The following is a 16811-nucleotide window of genomic DNA, read 5'->3' on the forward strand; positions in this document are numbered from 1 at the left end:
CTATGAACTCTCCTGATAAAGTCACACATTGAAAATAATGCACAAAGTTATCGTTGCTACAACCTACTGAGTCACGGGGTGTACTTTTTTCCAAATAAATAATGAAACAGTGGAATATGTCCTTCATTACTGTTTATCTCAGATTGCATTTACCTAATTTACCAAACCAGATTAGACATCAGCAGGTATGAAATTACTGCCTACTGACCTGTCAGTTCTCCAGAAAATAGCATCGCTATTCCTGGAAGATCCCACAGACCTCTACGCAGAGAGTAGGAGGGTGTGAAGTTTGTCAGTAGCATCTAATGACTTAATGTTTCCCTGATGAGTATCAGTAAGAAATATGGATTCTTAGACCCCGCTTTATTCCTTGATGTTTTTCCTGTTGGCTCAACACATTTTTACAACAATTTCGTTGTTCATTAACCATGAATATCTGATCCTAAAACGCTATCTCAACATTGTACATGTAAACCTTGTATCAATTTTGTACACAAACTAAGCCTGTGTTTGATTTCTTTGTTTATATTTAATCTTTACTCTCAAACCCTTGCACACACCGAGTCTGCAGCTGAGAGGATAAAAACCAGAACTATCAGGAGCAGGTTATATTGCAGAGTTTTGGTTAAACATCAGCTCTAAGCATTACATTTTTAGTTATTCTTATATGCACAGCATGTTTTACGTGAAATACACTTTACATGTGCAAGTTGTTAAGTCGTACCTTACTAAAACCACAGAGTAAAGCACAAACGGCGTGTAGTATTGTCACAGGAGTGCTGCACGTATTAATTTAGTGATGCAGAAAATGCATAAATTGCTGTTACACTTGATGCTAATCTGCTGCAAAGGCTACTTTAGACTGTTGGAAGTGCAGCTACAAGAACACACACACCATAAATACCTGTCCAATCAATCAAATCACTTCAATTTTCCTCTGTAGAGAAACTCAAGTGATTTCCACCATCTCCTTTATCAAGTAACCTTCAATGTTTAAATGGAACCAGTATAACGTTGTGCAGCGGTCACCTTAGAAATAAACAGCAGCACTGACGGCACACTCAGCCGTGAAATAATTAACTGGAATTAAAATGTTTATTTTACTACTCTGTGCATTAAATCACCAGATTAACGATTTTCTGCAGCATTAATCGCATGCCCTTTTCGTTGGTCACCATTTTGTCGTCTTCTGATAATGTCTCTGGCTGGAGTAGGTGGCACTCGTAGGGATCATTTTCTTGGGAAGGAGAGTCATATGACTCATGAAGCATCCCTTTTAGAAGGGTTAGATGCTTCTAACACTAGGCCTTTCATGCAAACACGCAGGTGAAACCCTGGATTAACTTAGTGAGTTGACAAGCAGCTTCATGTGACCACTTATCCAGATTACAAGTGTTAGTGAATCCAGAAAAATGGAAAAACACTTGGGTATATTAAACTTGCTTCGTAGTGTAGGGCCCTGGAAAAGACCACATGATTTGTGTGTGTTTGTGAGTCCTGATATATAAAGCTTTAGACTTGACAGACGATGTACTTTCTTTTTACCATGACTGCTTTGTCATCATCTGGTTGTTTGACTTATGGTACTTGACAAGAATATCATGATTTCAACATATCATTGCCCTGGTATTCATGCTTGTTTGGTTGCTGTATATACTGTGTTTATTTCTATGCTTTTAATTTGAGGCATGTTTTGGAGAAGCGTTTGAAACAAAAAAATCCCCCTGGGCTGGAAATGATCAGACATCGGTTGAAAACAAAGACAAAAACGGCTCTTTAACAACTCTGGGTCAAACTCTTCATGTTTCAATTTGTTTGTGAAAACCCACCCACAGCATTTCTGAAGCACAGCTAAAACATTTAATGAAAATCTAAGTATGTGAAGGTCTTCACGTTGTAGTCATAAGCTCGTGCAGCCAAATTACCTAAAAGCACATGCATCTAATCCAGCTGCTGAGAAAGATAGTATTCACCTATTTGGCAATGGCCTCTGCACAATACAGCAAAGCTGCTGCTGTTACAATACCAAGGAAGAGCTTAGAGTTTGGAGTACGTCAGGGGTAGCATGAATTTTTTACCAGCAGTGATCTGATCCACTTTGACTTCCTGACTCTGAGCCAGAAGTAGCTCAGGAAGCGAAATGACAACTATGAATGAGACCTTTGTTTTACAGGGAAGACCAAAGAGACCATGTGCGTAGCTGAGTATGAGCTGTGTTAGTCATTAGTGAGGGTGAAAAGGTCACTGCTATTTCAGTTCTTAGCATGTTATTAGTGCAAAGACTTGATTTAGCTTTGGGGCTGCCCTTAAATTGTGCTGGGATTATATAAATCCATGAGAAAAACAACACACCCACTTACACAGCAATAGAGAAGTATAATTTAAAGTACACGGAAAAACAGTTAGTTTTCCATCTGGTTCTTCTGGATTGCGCTGGCAATCAGTCCCATGTGTTTGAGTGTCTGTGTGCATTTGACCGCTTAGTAATCTCTAGATGCTGTGAAAAGATCCATATGATCAGCTATCGATCTGGTTGGGTGTCTGCATGAGGCTTGTCTGTCTGTGCTGAGGTCAGCAGGAAGTTCCCACAGGCCCACTGAGTGTAAACACAGCTGTCTGGTTGAGTGTGTGTATGTGTGTGTTGAAGAAGCAATTACAGGATTGGAGGAGGGGTAGAAAGAAGGGCAAAGGGGTCACTGAGAAGACTGAGAGGGGAAAGGGAATGAGTTTAAAGGGGGTGTCAAGATAAGTTAAAAAAAAGAGAGCGAAAGAAAGAAAAGTTGTGGAAAAAACTTGGTGCTTTAAAGAGCTGGTAGTAAACATAAGGGCTGAGCTATTCCAGTATCAGATAAGAGATTATAAGGGAGTGGTTACAGCCTCCAGACAACATAAAAGCACACAAATAACTGTGTTTATGTTAGGAGAGCAGTTGCCCCGATTCAGGTCCTTCTAGCTGGATGGTGTAGTCTGGGAAACTTTTAGAAGGATGCCAAATATTCTGATAACACTCTGGTAAACAAAATATCTTCTAAGGGGGGAATGAAAAGCAAAGTCAGGTGGGAATAAAGCAACAAAAACAACACGACTTAGAAAGGGGCTTCAAATAAGTGATTCAGTAAACTGAAGGACAAAGAACTGATTAAGACCAAACAAGGTCAATGTGGCAACTAAAATATTCCAACTTTTAGTTAGTGTCAGGACACTGCTCGGAACACGAGTCCTTCCATCCTAACATATCAAACTTTTAAGCTCAAGGCACTTTGCAACTTTCAGGCCAACCACAACCCTAACAACTAGTATTAGTAGCAGTTGAGTATGCAGTTTTATAGTAGTCTAATGACTTACTTAGTCACCCAGGAGAGCTTAGAACTTTGTAACAGAGGTAGTCCATTAATAACAGGGGTTAATGGTTCAATATTAGCTCCTGTTTACATGTTAAACATAGACTATATATAAATGATGTACCCTCAAGGTCTTATCAGAAGTGCTTTAAACCTGCATTCCTTTTAAAACCCAGCATGTCTACTTCTCTCTTTCTCTGCAACCTCAGTAAACACTTTCACCGTGAGTTTATTGTTTCAATTAGTTTCACGTGGTTTCAGGTCTTTTATAATTAAACAGAGTGTTCATTTTAGAAATGATGTTCCCATTTAGGACAAAATAGACAATAAAACAGAGGATGCTTTAGGGCATGACTGCCATTCAAGCAGACTATCAAACTACCAAAATGTCAAACCCGAGACTTCAAAACAGAAAAGAGCCTAGAAAGGGTCTTTACAAGGGCCTCAGTTATATAAGCTGAGAGACTGGTTGGCAACCGCCTGCCCACCTCCAGTCGCTAGGCAAAAATGTGCAAAAAAAAGAAGATCCCAAAAACCAAAACTAAAAACCTCCTTGTGATTGCTTTGGTTGCTATCAAATTGCTGTTGTCACGTCAGTCATACTTGGTGTGGAAGAAACTGACTTGTCTGCAAACACTTGCAAACTACTAGCAGAACAGCAGTGAAGCTGGAAAATGTGCAGCACATAGGGTTAAAGCAAGCTGTGCCTTTAAAAGCAGACGTTCTCCATTTCTATCTTGCTTCGCAGTCTTTCAAGTTTCACTACCACTTGGCAAATTGTTGGCAAGTATTTGCAGATAAATTAGCGTCTTCCACTCAAACTGAACAACTATAGCAGTGCGCTAGTAAACAAAGCAATCTCAAAGACGGTTTTCCCCTTGCAATCAGCAGTTGCCAAATGATCACCTTTAGGTCTTTATGGCTGAAGCCTAAGCAAGGCCCTTAACTCTAAATTGCTCATGGAACAATTAACTGATAGCAGCGCATAAAAGCTGAATAAGTGATCTAATGTCCATCTCAGACTATGACATATGAGGCCTAGGCTATTTCTTGGAATCCGTGCCATTGTAGACCAGTGGGTTGGTTCATATTTTTTCCTTCAAGTTTCCCTGAAGTCCTTTAAATTAATATGATAGAGCTTAACAATCTTACACCTTTTCGTAAACCATTTAATTTCACAACATCAATATCGTTCAATGTTTCCATAAAAAAATAGTTTCCAACCTGACTGGGACAACAGCGGAGGGAGGTCACAAATTTAGCGACAAATCAGGTCGTCCATAAATCTTAGCAGATCGTGTAGCATTCGAATACCAAAAAGATACTCAAAAAGTCACGTACAGGGCAAAAATGTTAAGTGGAATTTACAAAGTTCAGCTCATAGCCACAAAAGGCATTGAAAGGTGAAATTTAAGTGCTTTGGTAGTATGATGGGAGCTGACAAGATGCAATATTAGCAAAATATGATAGGAAACATAGACCGTAATAGATGCTTTAATGCATATTTTACCCCAAGTGGTGATTTCTACTTGTCGTCTGTTTTATTTGAATCTTGCAGAGACTAAATGGGTTTTCAAGAGGCCAAAGCTGCGATGTTCAGGTCACTGAGGGATGTTTGGTCAGCAGACTCACAGAACAGAGGTCAAGGGAAGGTACAGTACTGGACTGAAATGAGTGTATGAGCATGTGCATCTACAGAAAATACCAATGCAAGCATGTTAGAGTCTCATAACTAGGTCAGGAAGAGATGCGTGTTAATCACAAGGTTCATGTTAAATAGAAGACGGTTGTTTCGAAGCTTGTTTTGATGCAATGAGAAGCTCGGGGTGTTTCGGTCAAAAGGCTAAAGGGCAGAGGTCAGGGGTCACAATCTGAAAATTTAGTGCTTCTGAGGTTCTTTCAGAGGCAACCACCTTTGTGTGGTGGACAGATTTGTTTTAAAAACACACACACAAGAAGGGAATCTCAAACAGGGTTTTGTTCTACGTGCTAAAAAACAGTAATAGTCCTCTTGTGTTCATATAGTTTAGCACTCATGCTCGCACTAGACGTTTCTGTGTTCATATGTAACACGAACATGACGAAACATGACGCCCTGGAGAGGTTCGGCCCACGAGAGCACTGGCTAGCCTACCCTTCTGAAGGCATCATGCAGATACATCTTTAACTGCTTCAAGAAAAACGGTAACATACTACGTCCTAACATAGCAGGCAACAATGTCACACACAAATTACTACATATGGAACAGTTGGTAAACAAATGTTGCCCTTTAAAAAACACACGTGCATATAAATTACAACGGGGATGTGGGATGTATGTGTGCTGCGCAGATGACATCAAAGAAAATACCCCACTGTGATTCTTCCACTACTGGGAGAGCTTTTATGTTGAGAGGAGATGAGGAGGTCACTTCAGTGGCAGAAGGTGTAAAACAAAAAAAGTGACTAATTAAAGAACTGTTGGCTTGCTGCCATGGTGCAGAGCATGCAGATAGTAAATATGCTTTGAGGAGGGAGACCGAAAGATTTTCCACTATAATGTGACGCTGACACGAAGAGAAAGCCCCAGGAGAGGTTAGGCAACTCAATTTTCACACCCTCAATAGACATGCAAGCAGGTACAGCATTTTCTATCACTTTTTCATGTATTAGGTTAATTATTCAAGAGGAAGAAATTGCATATTTAGTTGAAAGTAGGCCAGACTTCATCATTAATGGGATATTTACAGCAGTGCTGATGGAATCTGCTACACAGACGTGATTGTACGAGAAAGGCCTCGGATCTTTCATTGGAAGGAGCAAAGCCACTCACGGACACTTACCGTACCCTACCGTACAGCTGAAGCAAAACAACATGCAAAGATGGAAGTCACTACAAAACATATGGCCTGCCGCCTGAAAAAAAATAAGGCAATAGCGCTCCCTACAGGTCACTACAAAGAGTGTTTCTTTAACCAGTTGTTACATTTTTAAAGACTGAAAGGGCAATATGGTACAGGTGTGCTGATTTACTGTAAATATGACTCTAAACACAATGATCTAGTAATTACACCGCTATACTTTAACTCAACACAATGACAAGGAATGTCCCGTGAGCAAAATAAATCTCAATGCAGCTAAATCTTGCCAATCAAAACAGTTAAAAGTTTATAGATAATTTGTTTATATACTCACTGACCACTTTATTTAGTTCAGCTACTTATTAGCACAAATATCTCATCAGCCAATCATATGACAGCAACTCAATGTATTTAAGCATCTAGACATGGTTAAAATGGCCTGCTGAAGTCCAAACTGAGCATCAGAATGGGGAAGAAACGTGATTTAATTGACTTTGACTGTTGGTGCCAGACAGGCTGGTCTGAGTATCATTGAAACTGCTCATCTACAGGGATTTTCCCACATAGCCATCTCATCTCGGGTGCACAGGGAATAGTGTGCAAAAGGAAAAACATCCAGAGAGCAGCAGAAACACCTTGTTGATACCAGACATCAGAGCAGAATGACCAAACATCTTTGAGCTGATAAACCTTTGCAGCAGGTGGGCTACAGCAGCACGAAGACCACACAGCTAAGAACGGGTAACCGAGGCTAAAATTTGCAATGAAATTTGGACAATAGAAGACTGGAAGAACGTTGCCTGGTCTGATGAGTCTCGATTGCTGTTGGCACATTCTGATGGTAGGGTCAGAATATGGTGTAAGCAATGTGAAAACATGGATCCATCCTGCCTTGTATCAACGGTTAAGGCTTGTGGGGGATATTTTTCTTTTTGGCCCGCTTTCGATCGTAACTAAACATTGTAGAAACACAGCAGCTTAACTGATGAACCTAGCTTGTGTTAATGTGCCATAAAGCTCAAATCATGTCAAACTGCAGTACCTGTGTGATGCCATAATGTCAACATGGACTGTTAGGAGTGGCCAGTGAGTGTAAAGTCCCTTCACTGACTGCTTTCAAAACAAAAGGTTTAAAAAAATAAAATAAAATACAATCTTATGACAGCATTAGAGACTTAAGAGTTAGAAGTTGTTTTGCACTTGGAGATAAGTTATGTCAAGTGAAAAGTGAAGCTGATCAGTTCTTTATTTTGTTACTTCAACAGAAAAAAGAAAGAAAAATGTGCAACTTTTAAACAGTGTTGCGCAAACGTTTTCGAAACGATCTTGTATGTGGGAGGAAAGGAAACCGCACAGTGTGATCTGAAGTTGTTTAAAAGGTGAACGCAAATAGAAATGTAGTGCGTGAATACGTTGTAAAAACTATGATCGCATGGGCTAAGGATTCGTTCTGAGAGCCGGTGTTTCCTTATGTTAAAAAAGGCTTATTTTGTTGTTGTGTTTTTTTGTTTTTTTTACAGCCTTAAAGAGTTTGGAAAAAACGTTCAACAACTCAGTGACTGTATTCTTCTACAGCACCTCTAACATAGCTGTACAACAATAGTGCAAAATGACTCCTTTTTTTGGTAGCTACTCTAAAAAGTTCCCCTTTTTATTCAAAAACAAGTGGAAATATTCATGAACTAGTTCAGTGTTATACTAAAGCCACCAACAATTTTTAAACCTTACCCCAAATAGAAGCTAAGCTGAAGAGAAGACAGAATGTCACACCTAGCCAGTGTGAAACAGCAAACGCTCTATTATCTTGTTTGAAAGTGATATGGTGAGCAAACAGAAATCCAATCCATCTACACCTAATGTTTAAATAATGTTTAAATAACAAGGTCTGTTTCAAGGGAACAAGAAAAACCACATAGCAGTGCAACTGCTGTGGACACACTGAAAAAGCTACGTCTGCACTTCAAGAGGCTACAAAACACTTAATCAACCACAAACATTGTCAACAAGATCATTTATTTTAAGAAATTATATTAGTATTCAAATACTCATTAAATTAATCCCTTTCAAAACTGCTTCTGTCTCTAAACAAATATATACAAAACATCACAGTGAATTTGGTACATTTGGTTATAAAATCTTCAAATCTAATTAAAAAAAAAAAAATAATAATAATAATAATTCACATTTTTAACAACAAACATGGAACAAACAAACAAGCAGATCTAAAAATGGTTATTTAAGGCAGGGTACAGGTTATCAAAAAATTAGCCGCCCCTCCCCCAAAAATCTGATCTACTACGTCCTTTTTGGTCACCATTGCCATTATGCAACACTATCACAACCAAGTCCCAAGAGAATCTAAAGATAGAAAGTGTGATTGAGAGCAAATCATTAAAGCCTTTTGATCAGTGCAGTCTACTCGTAAACCAGCTTTAGCATCTATTTAATAGCATCCAAACAGAAGGAGAAGTGCAATAGGGACCAAGTTTCCTTTCCCACATTGCTTCCTGCTCTGATTGAAGCATCATCACAGCAGCTCCTTCTTCCTGCTAATGTCTTCTTTAGTGAGATTGTTGCTGTGGTGGACAGATAAAAGGCTTCTGGGTAAGAGGTGTACAATGGCCTTTCTGAGCACAAAAAGTGCAACAACTGTAAAGTCTCATCAAGATAGGAACATCAGCACAGGTGAGAACACATGGGTAGACAAGAGTGAACGCAAAGGTGGGCAGCACCTTAAAGGTCAGTCCTGCCTCTGCGGTATGCAGCCTTCCATCTCCAACACTTCAGGCCAGCCTTCAAATTTGTTTGTTTCTGCGCTGTTCTTTATATGCTGAGAAAACAAAAATAAGACACATGTTAAAGGTTAAAGTCATAAAAGTCTCTCTTGTTAACAGCTAATGACATAAAAATAGTAAAATGTTATGATAAGAACAGACAAGGACCAGCAACCAACAAAACTGGTTTGTGGTTAAAGATGACAAACAGGCTGTAGAGTGAATATCTGACTACAAAATATGAATCCCTGAATGACTGATTGTGTGCACTAGGCATTCTTAGTAATAAAAAGCCTACTGATGTTCTTTTAGCAGTGATTCCACAAGTAAAATTAACTTAGCTGCAAATTACGACCGAGCATAAAAACATATTAGTGTGACTCACACAGTTTGCACTGCTGTAACGTTACAGCGGGGTTTCATTTGGTTGTGTCAGCAAGGAACATTTCAGAAGGTTGTATACAACAGATTCCTCAAGTGGAAACTCAACTTCACGGAGCATACCATAAGTGATTTTAAATGAAGATTCTGAACAAAACATGCTGCAGAACTATGTTAACTGAACCAGGAAAAGAACCTCTGGGGATTTAAAGATTTACCATCTTACTTGTACTAAATGTTGATGTATACATAAAATAGGGCAACTACTCTTGTGCCACCATCCACACGAGTTTTAGACTTTGCAGAGCCCTCCAGTGGGCTTGAGTGAACCCTTAGGCAGATAAGTTCTAGTCTGCAGTTCACGTGTTTCACAAAGCTGTTCCCGACTCTACAGGTCTACTTAACAATGTAAGTTGACCTGTAGATCCGGTGCGCACGCACAAATGTCCACCAAGATCAAAGAAAACAACCACAGGATGTAATCTCCCAAGAGATTTTGACATTTCAGCAGAATCATTTTCTCAAGATTATTTCTATTAGGCTACTAAGACAAAGTGTCAAGCTGTTTCATCCTCATATTTTGCTCTATGGCTCTGTGGTGTATGGATTTTTCATCTGATGTGCGAATGATCCCTGGTTCAAGGCTGAGAGGGGACACGATCTAAGCCCCATGTGTCACAAGCCCCGAGTTCCCGTTCCAAGACTGGATAAACAGAGTTTGTTTCCAAAAGTGTCTTTGTCATAGACAGATAAGGTTTGTTGTTACTAAGTAACGCGTTACTGTAATTAAATTACTTTTCCACTGAAAGAGTAACTAATTACTAATAACTAATTACATTTTTAGGTATTTTAATTACAGTTACTTACAATGTACTTGTGTTAAATAATTAAACTCGCTAAATATCATTATTTAATTTCAATAATTTATCTTCTAAACGTAGAAGTAAACTCTGCCGGTTTAACATCGCTGTAGTGCAGCTGCACGTCATTTCGCGCCAGTTTGCTGCATAGTCGTATTCTAAAGCAGAAGATGTCGGACTCGGCTGAAGCCTGTGGCTGTTTTATGAAATGGACATATTCCCGTCTCTTCACTTTTCTGAAACAAGCAGACATGAATATTACAGTAATATGTAAGCTATGTCCTGGAGAGAAACAACTATCGGCTGCTGTTAATAGCACGAGTAATCTACGGAAGCGCCAGACACGAGACCATAGCCCAGGGGTCAGCAACCTTTAACACCTAAAGAGCCATTTGGACCTGGTTTCCACGCAAAAGAAAACACTGGGAGCCACAAATACTTTTTGACATCAAAATGAGAATAACACTATTGTTTTTTTACCTTTATGCTTTGTTTGAACAACTAAAGTGTGTTGCTTATGAAATCCATGAAGTGCTACAGAGAAAATTACATTTTATTTATGTAATTAACACATTTTGAACTCTTTAAGAAATAGAACAAAAGGAAAGCTGAACTAAAAAGATCCATGTAGCAAACAAAAACTGTTATATCGCCTTTGGGCTTTTGGAGCCTTGACCTGACTTTAAAAAAAAAAAAAAAAAAGCACTATGCTGCTAAAAAAAGAAAAAATTGATATTTGCAAAATTCTGCCTAAATATGTATTTTACCTGGTTAATGCGTGCGGCGGGGCGTGGTCTGCAGCGCCGCTGCAGGGGGGGCCGGACGCACCTGAGCAGCACCCGCAATCACGCCTCGCGGCCTTAACGTCTGTGCTATCTATGCTGTTGTTGGTATGCATCGGGCTGTGAGCTGAAAAGCTACAGCTGGCTGTATGCCTGCAGCAACCGTGTGTAAAAAGTGGTCAATAAAGAGATACTAAAAAGCAGCGGGTCTGCCGTGGTATGTTTACAATGGGACTTCTGCTCCCGAACCTCTGTGCACAGCGTCTGCAAATCGGGGCTGTACGAAGTCACTTTCATCTTTACGCAGGACTGTAAGCTGTCATCTGTGAGGCGTGAGCGGTGTTTGTTTTTAACATAGTTCACGGTGGAGAACAGCTGCTGACATAATGTGGATCCATAATTGGCCTACCTGGGGTTGAAAGTCTCGATAAATGCATGGCGTTTCGGCGGGTACACCGGCTTCCGCGAGTGTGACGCTTATTTTGATTGATGAAAAAAATAATAGAATATAATTTTATTTTTATATTTCAAGATCACAATAATCTTCCAATTTAGAACTACAAGGTAAAAAAGAACTAACATAAATAAAATACACTTCAGCTAAATACTTCTAATTTATTTTCCCAAACCACGCGGAGCCGCACTATACGGACTAAAGAGACGCATGTGGCTCCGGAGCCGCAGGTTGCCGACCCCTGGCATAGACGAGTCATTGTTCATCATCCATGGATAACACCGCGGCAACTCCTGCTCAGCAGGCAAAACTTGATTTTACTTCAGCAGCACAGAAAGCGTCTGAAGGTGAGCTTAAAAAAATGATTGCAGGCTACATTGTGGAAGAGATGCGACCGCTGCGTACTGAGTCGCCGTCTTTAAAAAAATATATATTTATTATTTAAAGAGTTTAATCTCTATTGTTTGCCCACTCAAGGTTTATAGGGATTGTAAGAAGTATTTAGTTAAATTACTTATTTAGTAATTAAGTTACTTTTCTGACACAGTAATTAGATGAGTATTTTAAATACAATATTGACTAAGTAATTAGTAATTAATTACTTTTTTAAAGTAACTTACGCAACACTGGTGGTGATACACTAGCAAACAAAGGAGCTGCTGAAAGTACCTTCTCATTTTGTTCTTTGTCTAATGTGCTGTAGCTTTGCTGGCAGTTTACATTTAAAGAGTATAAAGAGTAGGGCTACAATAATTGATCTTTTATTAATCAGGAATTCTACTGATTATTCCATTGATTAGTTGAGTAGTAGGATAAGAAGTACTTTTGTCTTAATAATGAGCAATTCTAAATATTCAAAAGAGAAAAACAGATGTTTTAAAATAAACTGCTCACACAAACACAAATCCATTTCCTAATGAGGGCTTGGGTCAGCATTCATTCAGTTTAAACATCACTCTTGTGGCTAGCTTAGCGTTAGTATGCTATCTGTACAGGTGCGCACAAAGAGTTGAAGTGCTCACAGCATAATCCAGTTGTTTTTTTTGTCCTGGATGTAGTTTGCACTTCACCATTGTGCTCTCACCCTTTTTAAATAAAAGTAATACTTATATCCACGCTGTAGACTGCGTCACTATGTTCCCTCTCTGACTCACAAACGGAAATTAGCGGACAATTTTAGATATCTGGATCTCGATTTCCATTCCTACATACAATCTAAACTAAGGCATAAAACAAAATTGTTACTTCTTGTTGTGCTTTCTGACACTAGTGTGAGGGGAAAAAGGGTTTTGATGTTGGAGCTCCTGAATGAATGTGTTTTTGTGTGTCTGTATGCTTAAGTGTGCTAGTGAAGGAGTGGGTGTAAGCCTTTAAAGCCTTTATGGAGAAAAGCAAGTGTATCAGAATCAGAATCAGAATACTTTATTGATCACTGGGGGAAATTATTTCAGCATTCTTTGTGGTTTGCCTTGTGGTTTGATCTGAATGTTTGAAGAAAACACACATTAAGATGGTGTAGATGGTAATAAGGTCACTAATAATCTAGTTTCCAGCTTTTGTTAACTATGGGATTTTGTGCATCATCTTACCTGCTCAAATGGACTCTTGGTCTTGATGCCTTTCCCTCCCACAAAGATCCAGTTATCTCGAAAGCCCAGATTATTAATAGCTGAGCTGCCAAGATCAGCAATTAACTTCCTGGCTTCATCATTGAGTCTATATAACAAAGAAGACATATTATTTCATGACCATCCCCGCAACTAGAAACAGCAAACATATTTATTGATCATGCGAGCTGAAATGCTCTTACTTTGTTGCGGAATCATCAAATGAAGCCATCATCACAACGGTCCCATCTTCAATTTCATTCAGGAATTTAATCAAGGGAGCCACGTCTATGCAAAGTGACACACGGTTAACAAACTGTATGAACTGGATTTGTAAATGTCTACAAAAAAAAAAAAAAAAAAAAAAAGGTTCTCAAGTATACTCACCTCCAGCCCACATATCAAAATATTCTGTTTTGACAACTTCCCCTGTCTTCCCTATGGAAAAACAAACAAACAAAAATACAGTTTTTCAGAATTAGGTTTGTAACTCTTGGAATTAAAAGTGGGGTACTCGAGTGGATAATGTCACCATTAACCAGGGCGATGTTGATTCCTCTTCCCACGTTGTTCTTCACGCCGCTCATTACTCTACAACCAATAATATGAAAGGGGGAGAACATATGGATACATTTAAATATAAAAGCATATAAACTTAAGGAAATGGGTGATTTATAGAAGGATGGCACTTCATAACATGTTTAACATACTATAATGTAGATTTCCAGACAGCCCAGAATAATCAGACAACACTTTCTTTCTTATAACACACTGTCTCACATCCTACTTACACTTTGTCTTCCAGGCAGATTCTGGGCCCGACCACACTGGCTGCACCACTTGCCATCTTGAAGGCAAAATGTCCAGCTGAACATGCCTTGGACAGCCCACATTTATACCTGACAGGCTTCGTTGCTGAGAACACAAAATTTGCCCAAACAGCACAGTATCAGGTCACAGGCAGTCCAATTACATTGTTTAAGGCTTTTCACAAACAGGCACAAATACGGGTGATCAAGGAATGGTACAGCTTGAACTCATCTAAAGGGGTCTATTTGCACACTAATGCAATAGCTAAGCTTAAAACACACAGTTAAACTCAATATCTAGATGTTTTCAAAAGGATTTAGCTACATTACAATCTGAGACAAGCTCCTTATTACCATTTTTGTTCTGTCTGTTACAGAGATAGATAAAAAAAAGACAGAGGCATATCAAAACACATGAGTAATAGAGAATAAAAAGAAAAAAGTAAACAATTGAGAACACTTACAAAGGACACCTGCTGGCACAGATCTTGCTGAAAAGCAAAAAAGGAGATGTAGATGTAAGTAGACTTTATAATATCTAATATATTTATTATTAGGAATATAAATAAGATTTTTATTATATTTTTATAAAAGTTTATCCAAGTAGCAACAATTAATACAGATAAGTAATAAGTGTGCAACATTTCTTTATGTCAAGATAAACTAGAGGCATAAAAAAAAAAATTACAACCATCAGTTATAGGAGTGCAGAGGATACTTTCAATGTGGAGGAATAGCAGCTCTACTCTGAGCTCCTCCTGGATGGCCAAACTCGTCACCCCATCTCTAAGGGAGAGGCCAGCCACCCGTCGGAGAAAGCTCATTTCTGCGGCTTGAAATCACAAGCTTGTTCATTTGGTTACTACCCAAAGCTCATGAACTTAAGTGAGGTAAGGACGTAGATCGGCTATTAAATCGAGAGCTTCGCATATACGCTCAGCTCTCTCTTCACCGCAACAGACTGGTACAGCACCAGTCTGTCTATTGATCTCCCGCTCTCCTCTCACTTGTAAACAAGGGCACTCCACCCTTTTCCAGCTCAGGACCATGGCCTCAGATTTTCCACCTAGAAATTCTGTCCATAAAAATCATGAACAGAATCTGTGACTTAGGGCAGCCCTGGCAGCCACCGGGAACAAGTCCAACTTTTTGCTGGCTTAGTGGACCAAGCTCTTGCAGCGGTTGTATACGGATCAAATGGCCCGTAGCAATGGGCCAGACAACCCATGCTCCCAAAGCATCTCTCACAGGATACTCCAAGAAACATGGTCGAATCCCTTCTCCAAGTCAACAAAACATATGTAGACTTGTTGGGCAAACTCCAACGCACACCCTTAAGTAACCTCGAGAGGGTAAAAAGCTGCATTCTTTAAAAATTTCTACACTTTCAAAACATGATAATGAACTCTAAGTTCACAAAAGAAATGAATGTTTCATCTTCTTCTAAAACTGTGCCAGACAGGCAGATAACCCTCCTGGAGGCAGGAAAGAAGAGAAGGCCCTATGAGATAAAATACTGGCTGGCGGCTCACAACTGACTTTAATCGATTAAAATGAATAATTTATTAATAATATATGTAGCAAACAATACATATACATTGCATTACAACCCATTATATCATGAACTGAAACCTGTGACTGACATTTTTTGTCTTTTTCCTGTATATAAATAAAGATTATTTAAAAGCCATAAAGTGATGACGCAATAAATAAAGAAATAAATTAACCAAGATGCAGGACATGCCTGACTTAAAATGTCCCTGCAGACAGAAAGTAAACAAAGTAAATGACTGTCTTGTTTCCTTTACCGATGATTATCTCCCACCTACACTGCTGTTCAATCCAGTTTTACAGGAAAGGTTACTCACAAATCACATTAGCCAGTTTAAAATCCGTATTAATCTCGAATAGCTGAAAAGCCAGGAAGACAGCCAGTAGGAATGCAATAACCAACACTGTCAACTTGATAATTCCTGCGAAGAGAGGGAAAAACGGAGAGGTGCGGTTAATCAGCCATCCGAATCACTGATGCGAAATGGTTTTAGATAGCAAACATGTTTGTTTAAATATTTATAGTAAATATATCTGACTTACCAGTAGCCCTAATCATCTTTGCGACTCTCCAGAATATTTTACAAACAGCCGACAACCTGTAATATCAAATAAAAGTGTAGGTGTCTGTATGTGCACATCGGTGACTGTTTTCTACAGTCAATGGTGTATATCTGCGTGCCTTTATAGGGTGGTCTAAAGGGGGAAGTTAGCTTGTGCTGTGCGTTATTTATAGGAGTGTCTAACGCCGAAACACAGTGACCTTGCTCTTTTTCTAATAACTAGTTATTGCGACCGAATTAACGAACAATGTAACGTATGTAAGCACGTAATGCATTTTTAAAGCTATATTTTGAAAAGCTAACTAGCTTTTAACCCCGTGGATAACTTCTTCGTCTTTGACAGGTTTTACTCACTGACACTGGAATGACTGCATCTCAGCCTCTACAAAAGACAAATACGTAGTTGAGCTTTGAGATAAATGTTCACGACTTTCTCACCTGTTTACGTAGCAAAATACCAGTGGACTCTCCGGTGTGGTTCTTTTAGGACAGGCTGACTAACTTATGATGATGGCGCTGATACGCGTCATGACAGCTGGACTGTGGAGGAGCAGCAAACCGTGAAAAAGAGGCGCCACTCCGCCGGAAAAAGGAAAGACGAACCGGAAATAAAGGGCCTGGACAGTACAAAAAGGAGCAGCTTCCGTAATTAATAAGGTAATTATATATAATAATTACGATATATATATATATTTTTTTTAATTTATTTAAAAAAAATTAAAAAAAAATTAAAAAAAAAATTTTTTTAATTTTTTTTTTTTACTTTTTACTTTTTAACTTTTTTTTAATGATTCAAATGGGAATATAACCTACTGGATTTGGAAAGAGTAGGGAAATAACTGAACATGG

At 38.9% G+C, this 16811-nt stretch overlaps 1 protein-coding gene across 2 annotated transcripts; it reads right to left on the bottom strand.

Moving 5' to 3' along the window:
- Positions 1–8175: 8175 nt before the first annotated feature.
- Positions 8176–16544, bottom strand: fam3c (FAM3 metabolism regulating signaling molecule C). Of its 2 annotated transcripts, XM_085252134.1 has the most exons (11): positions 16401–16544; positions 15943–15998; positions 15717–15821; positions 14313–14339; positions 13831–13954; positions 13572–13630; positions 13427–13477; positions 13243–13327; positions 13022–13148; positions 8914–9011; positions 8176–8757 (listed from the first exon to the last, which is right to left on the bottom strand). In XM_085252134.1, the coding sequence occupies exons 2-10, from the start codon at positions 15956–15958 to the stop codon at positions 8922–8924; spliced, it is 684 nt and encodes a 227-aa protein (XP_085108260.1). In that variant the 5' UTR covers positions 15959–15998; positions 16401–16544; the 3' UTR covers positions 8176–8757; positions 8914–8921. The 2 variants fall into 2 exon arrangements, with proteins under 2 accessions (XP_085108260.1, XP_085108259.1); XM_085252133.1 differs by having other exon boundaries at positions 8176–9011.
- Positions 16545–16811: the final 267 nt, after the last annotated feature.

The sequence above is a fragment of the Mchenga conophoros genome, linkage group LG17 (assembly GCF_057382185.1).
Source record: "Mchenga conophoros isolate Kocher_MC1m ecotype Shallow Benthic linkage group LG17, M_conophoros_male_GT1.1, whole genome shotgun sequence".
Lineage (NCBI taxonomy): Eukaryota > Metazoa > Chordata > Actinopteri > Cichliformes > Cichlidae > Mchenga > Mchenga conophoros.

Bases quoted from the DNA above. Each gene is read 5' to 3' on its own strand.
- fam3c (XM_085252134.1), bottom strand. The intron at 13,631-13,830 runs GTAAGTAGGATG...TATTGGTTGTAG, and splicing joins ATCTGCCTGGAAGACAAAGT to AGTAATGAGCGGCGTGAAGA. The intron at 13,328-13,426 runs GTGAGTATACTT...CACTTTGCATAG, and splicing joins TTTTGATATGTGGGCTGGAG to ACGTGGCTCCCTTGATTAAA.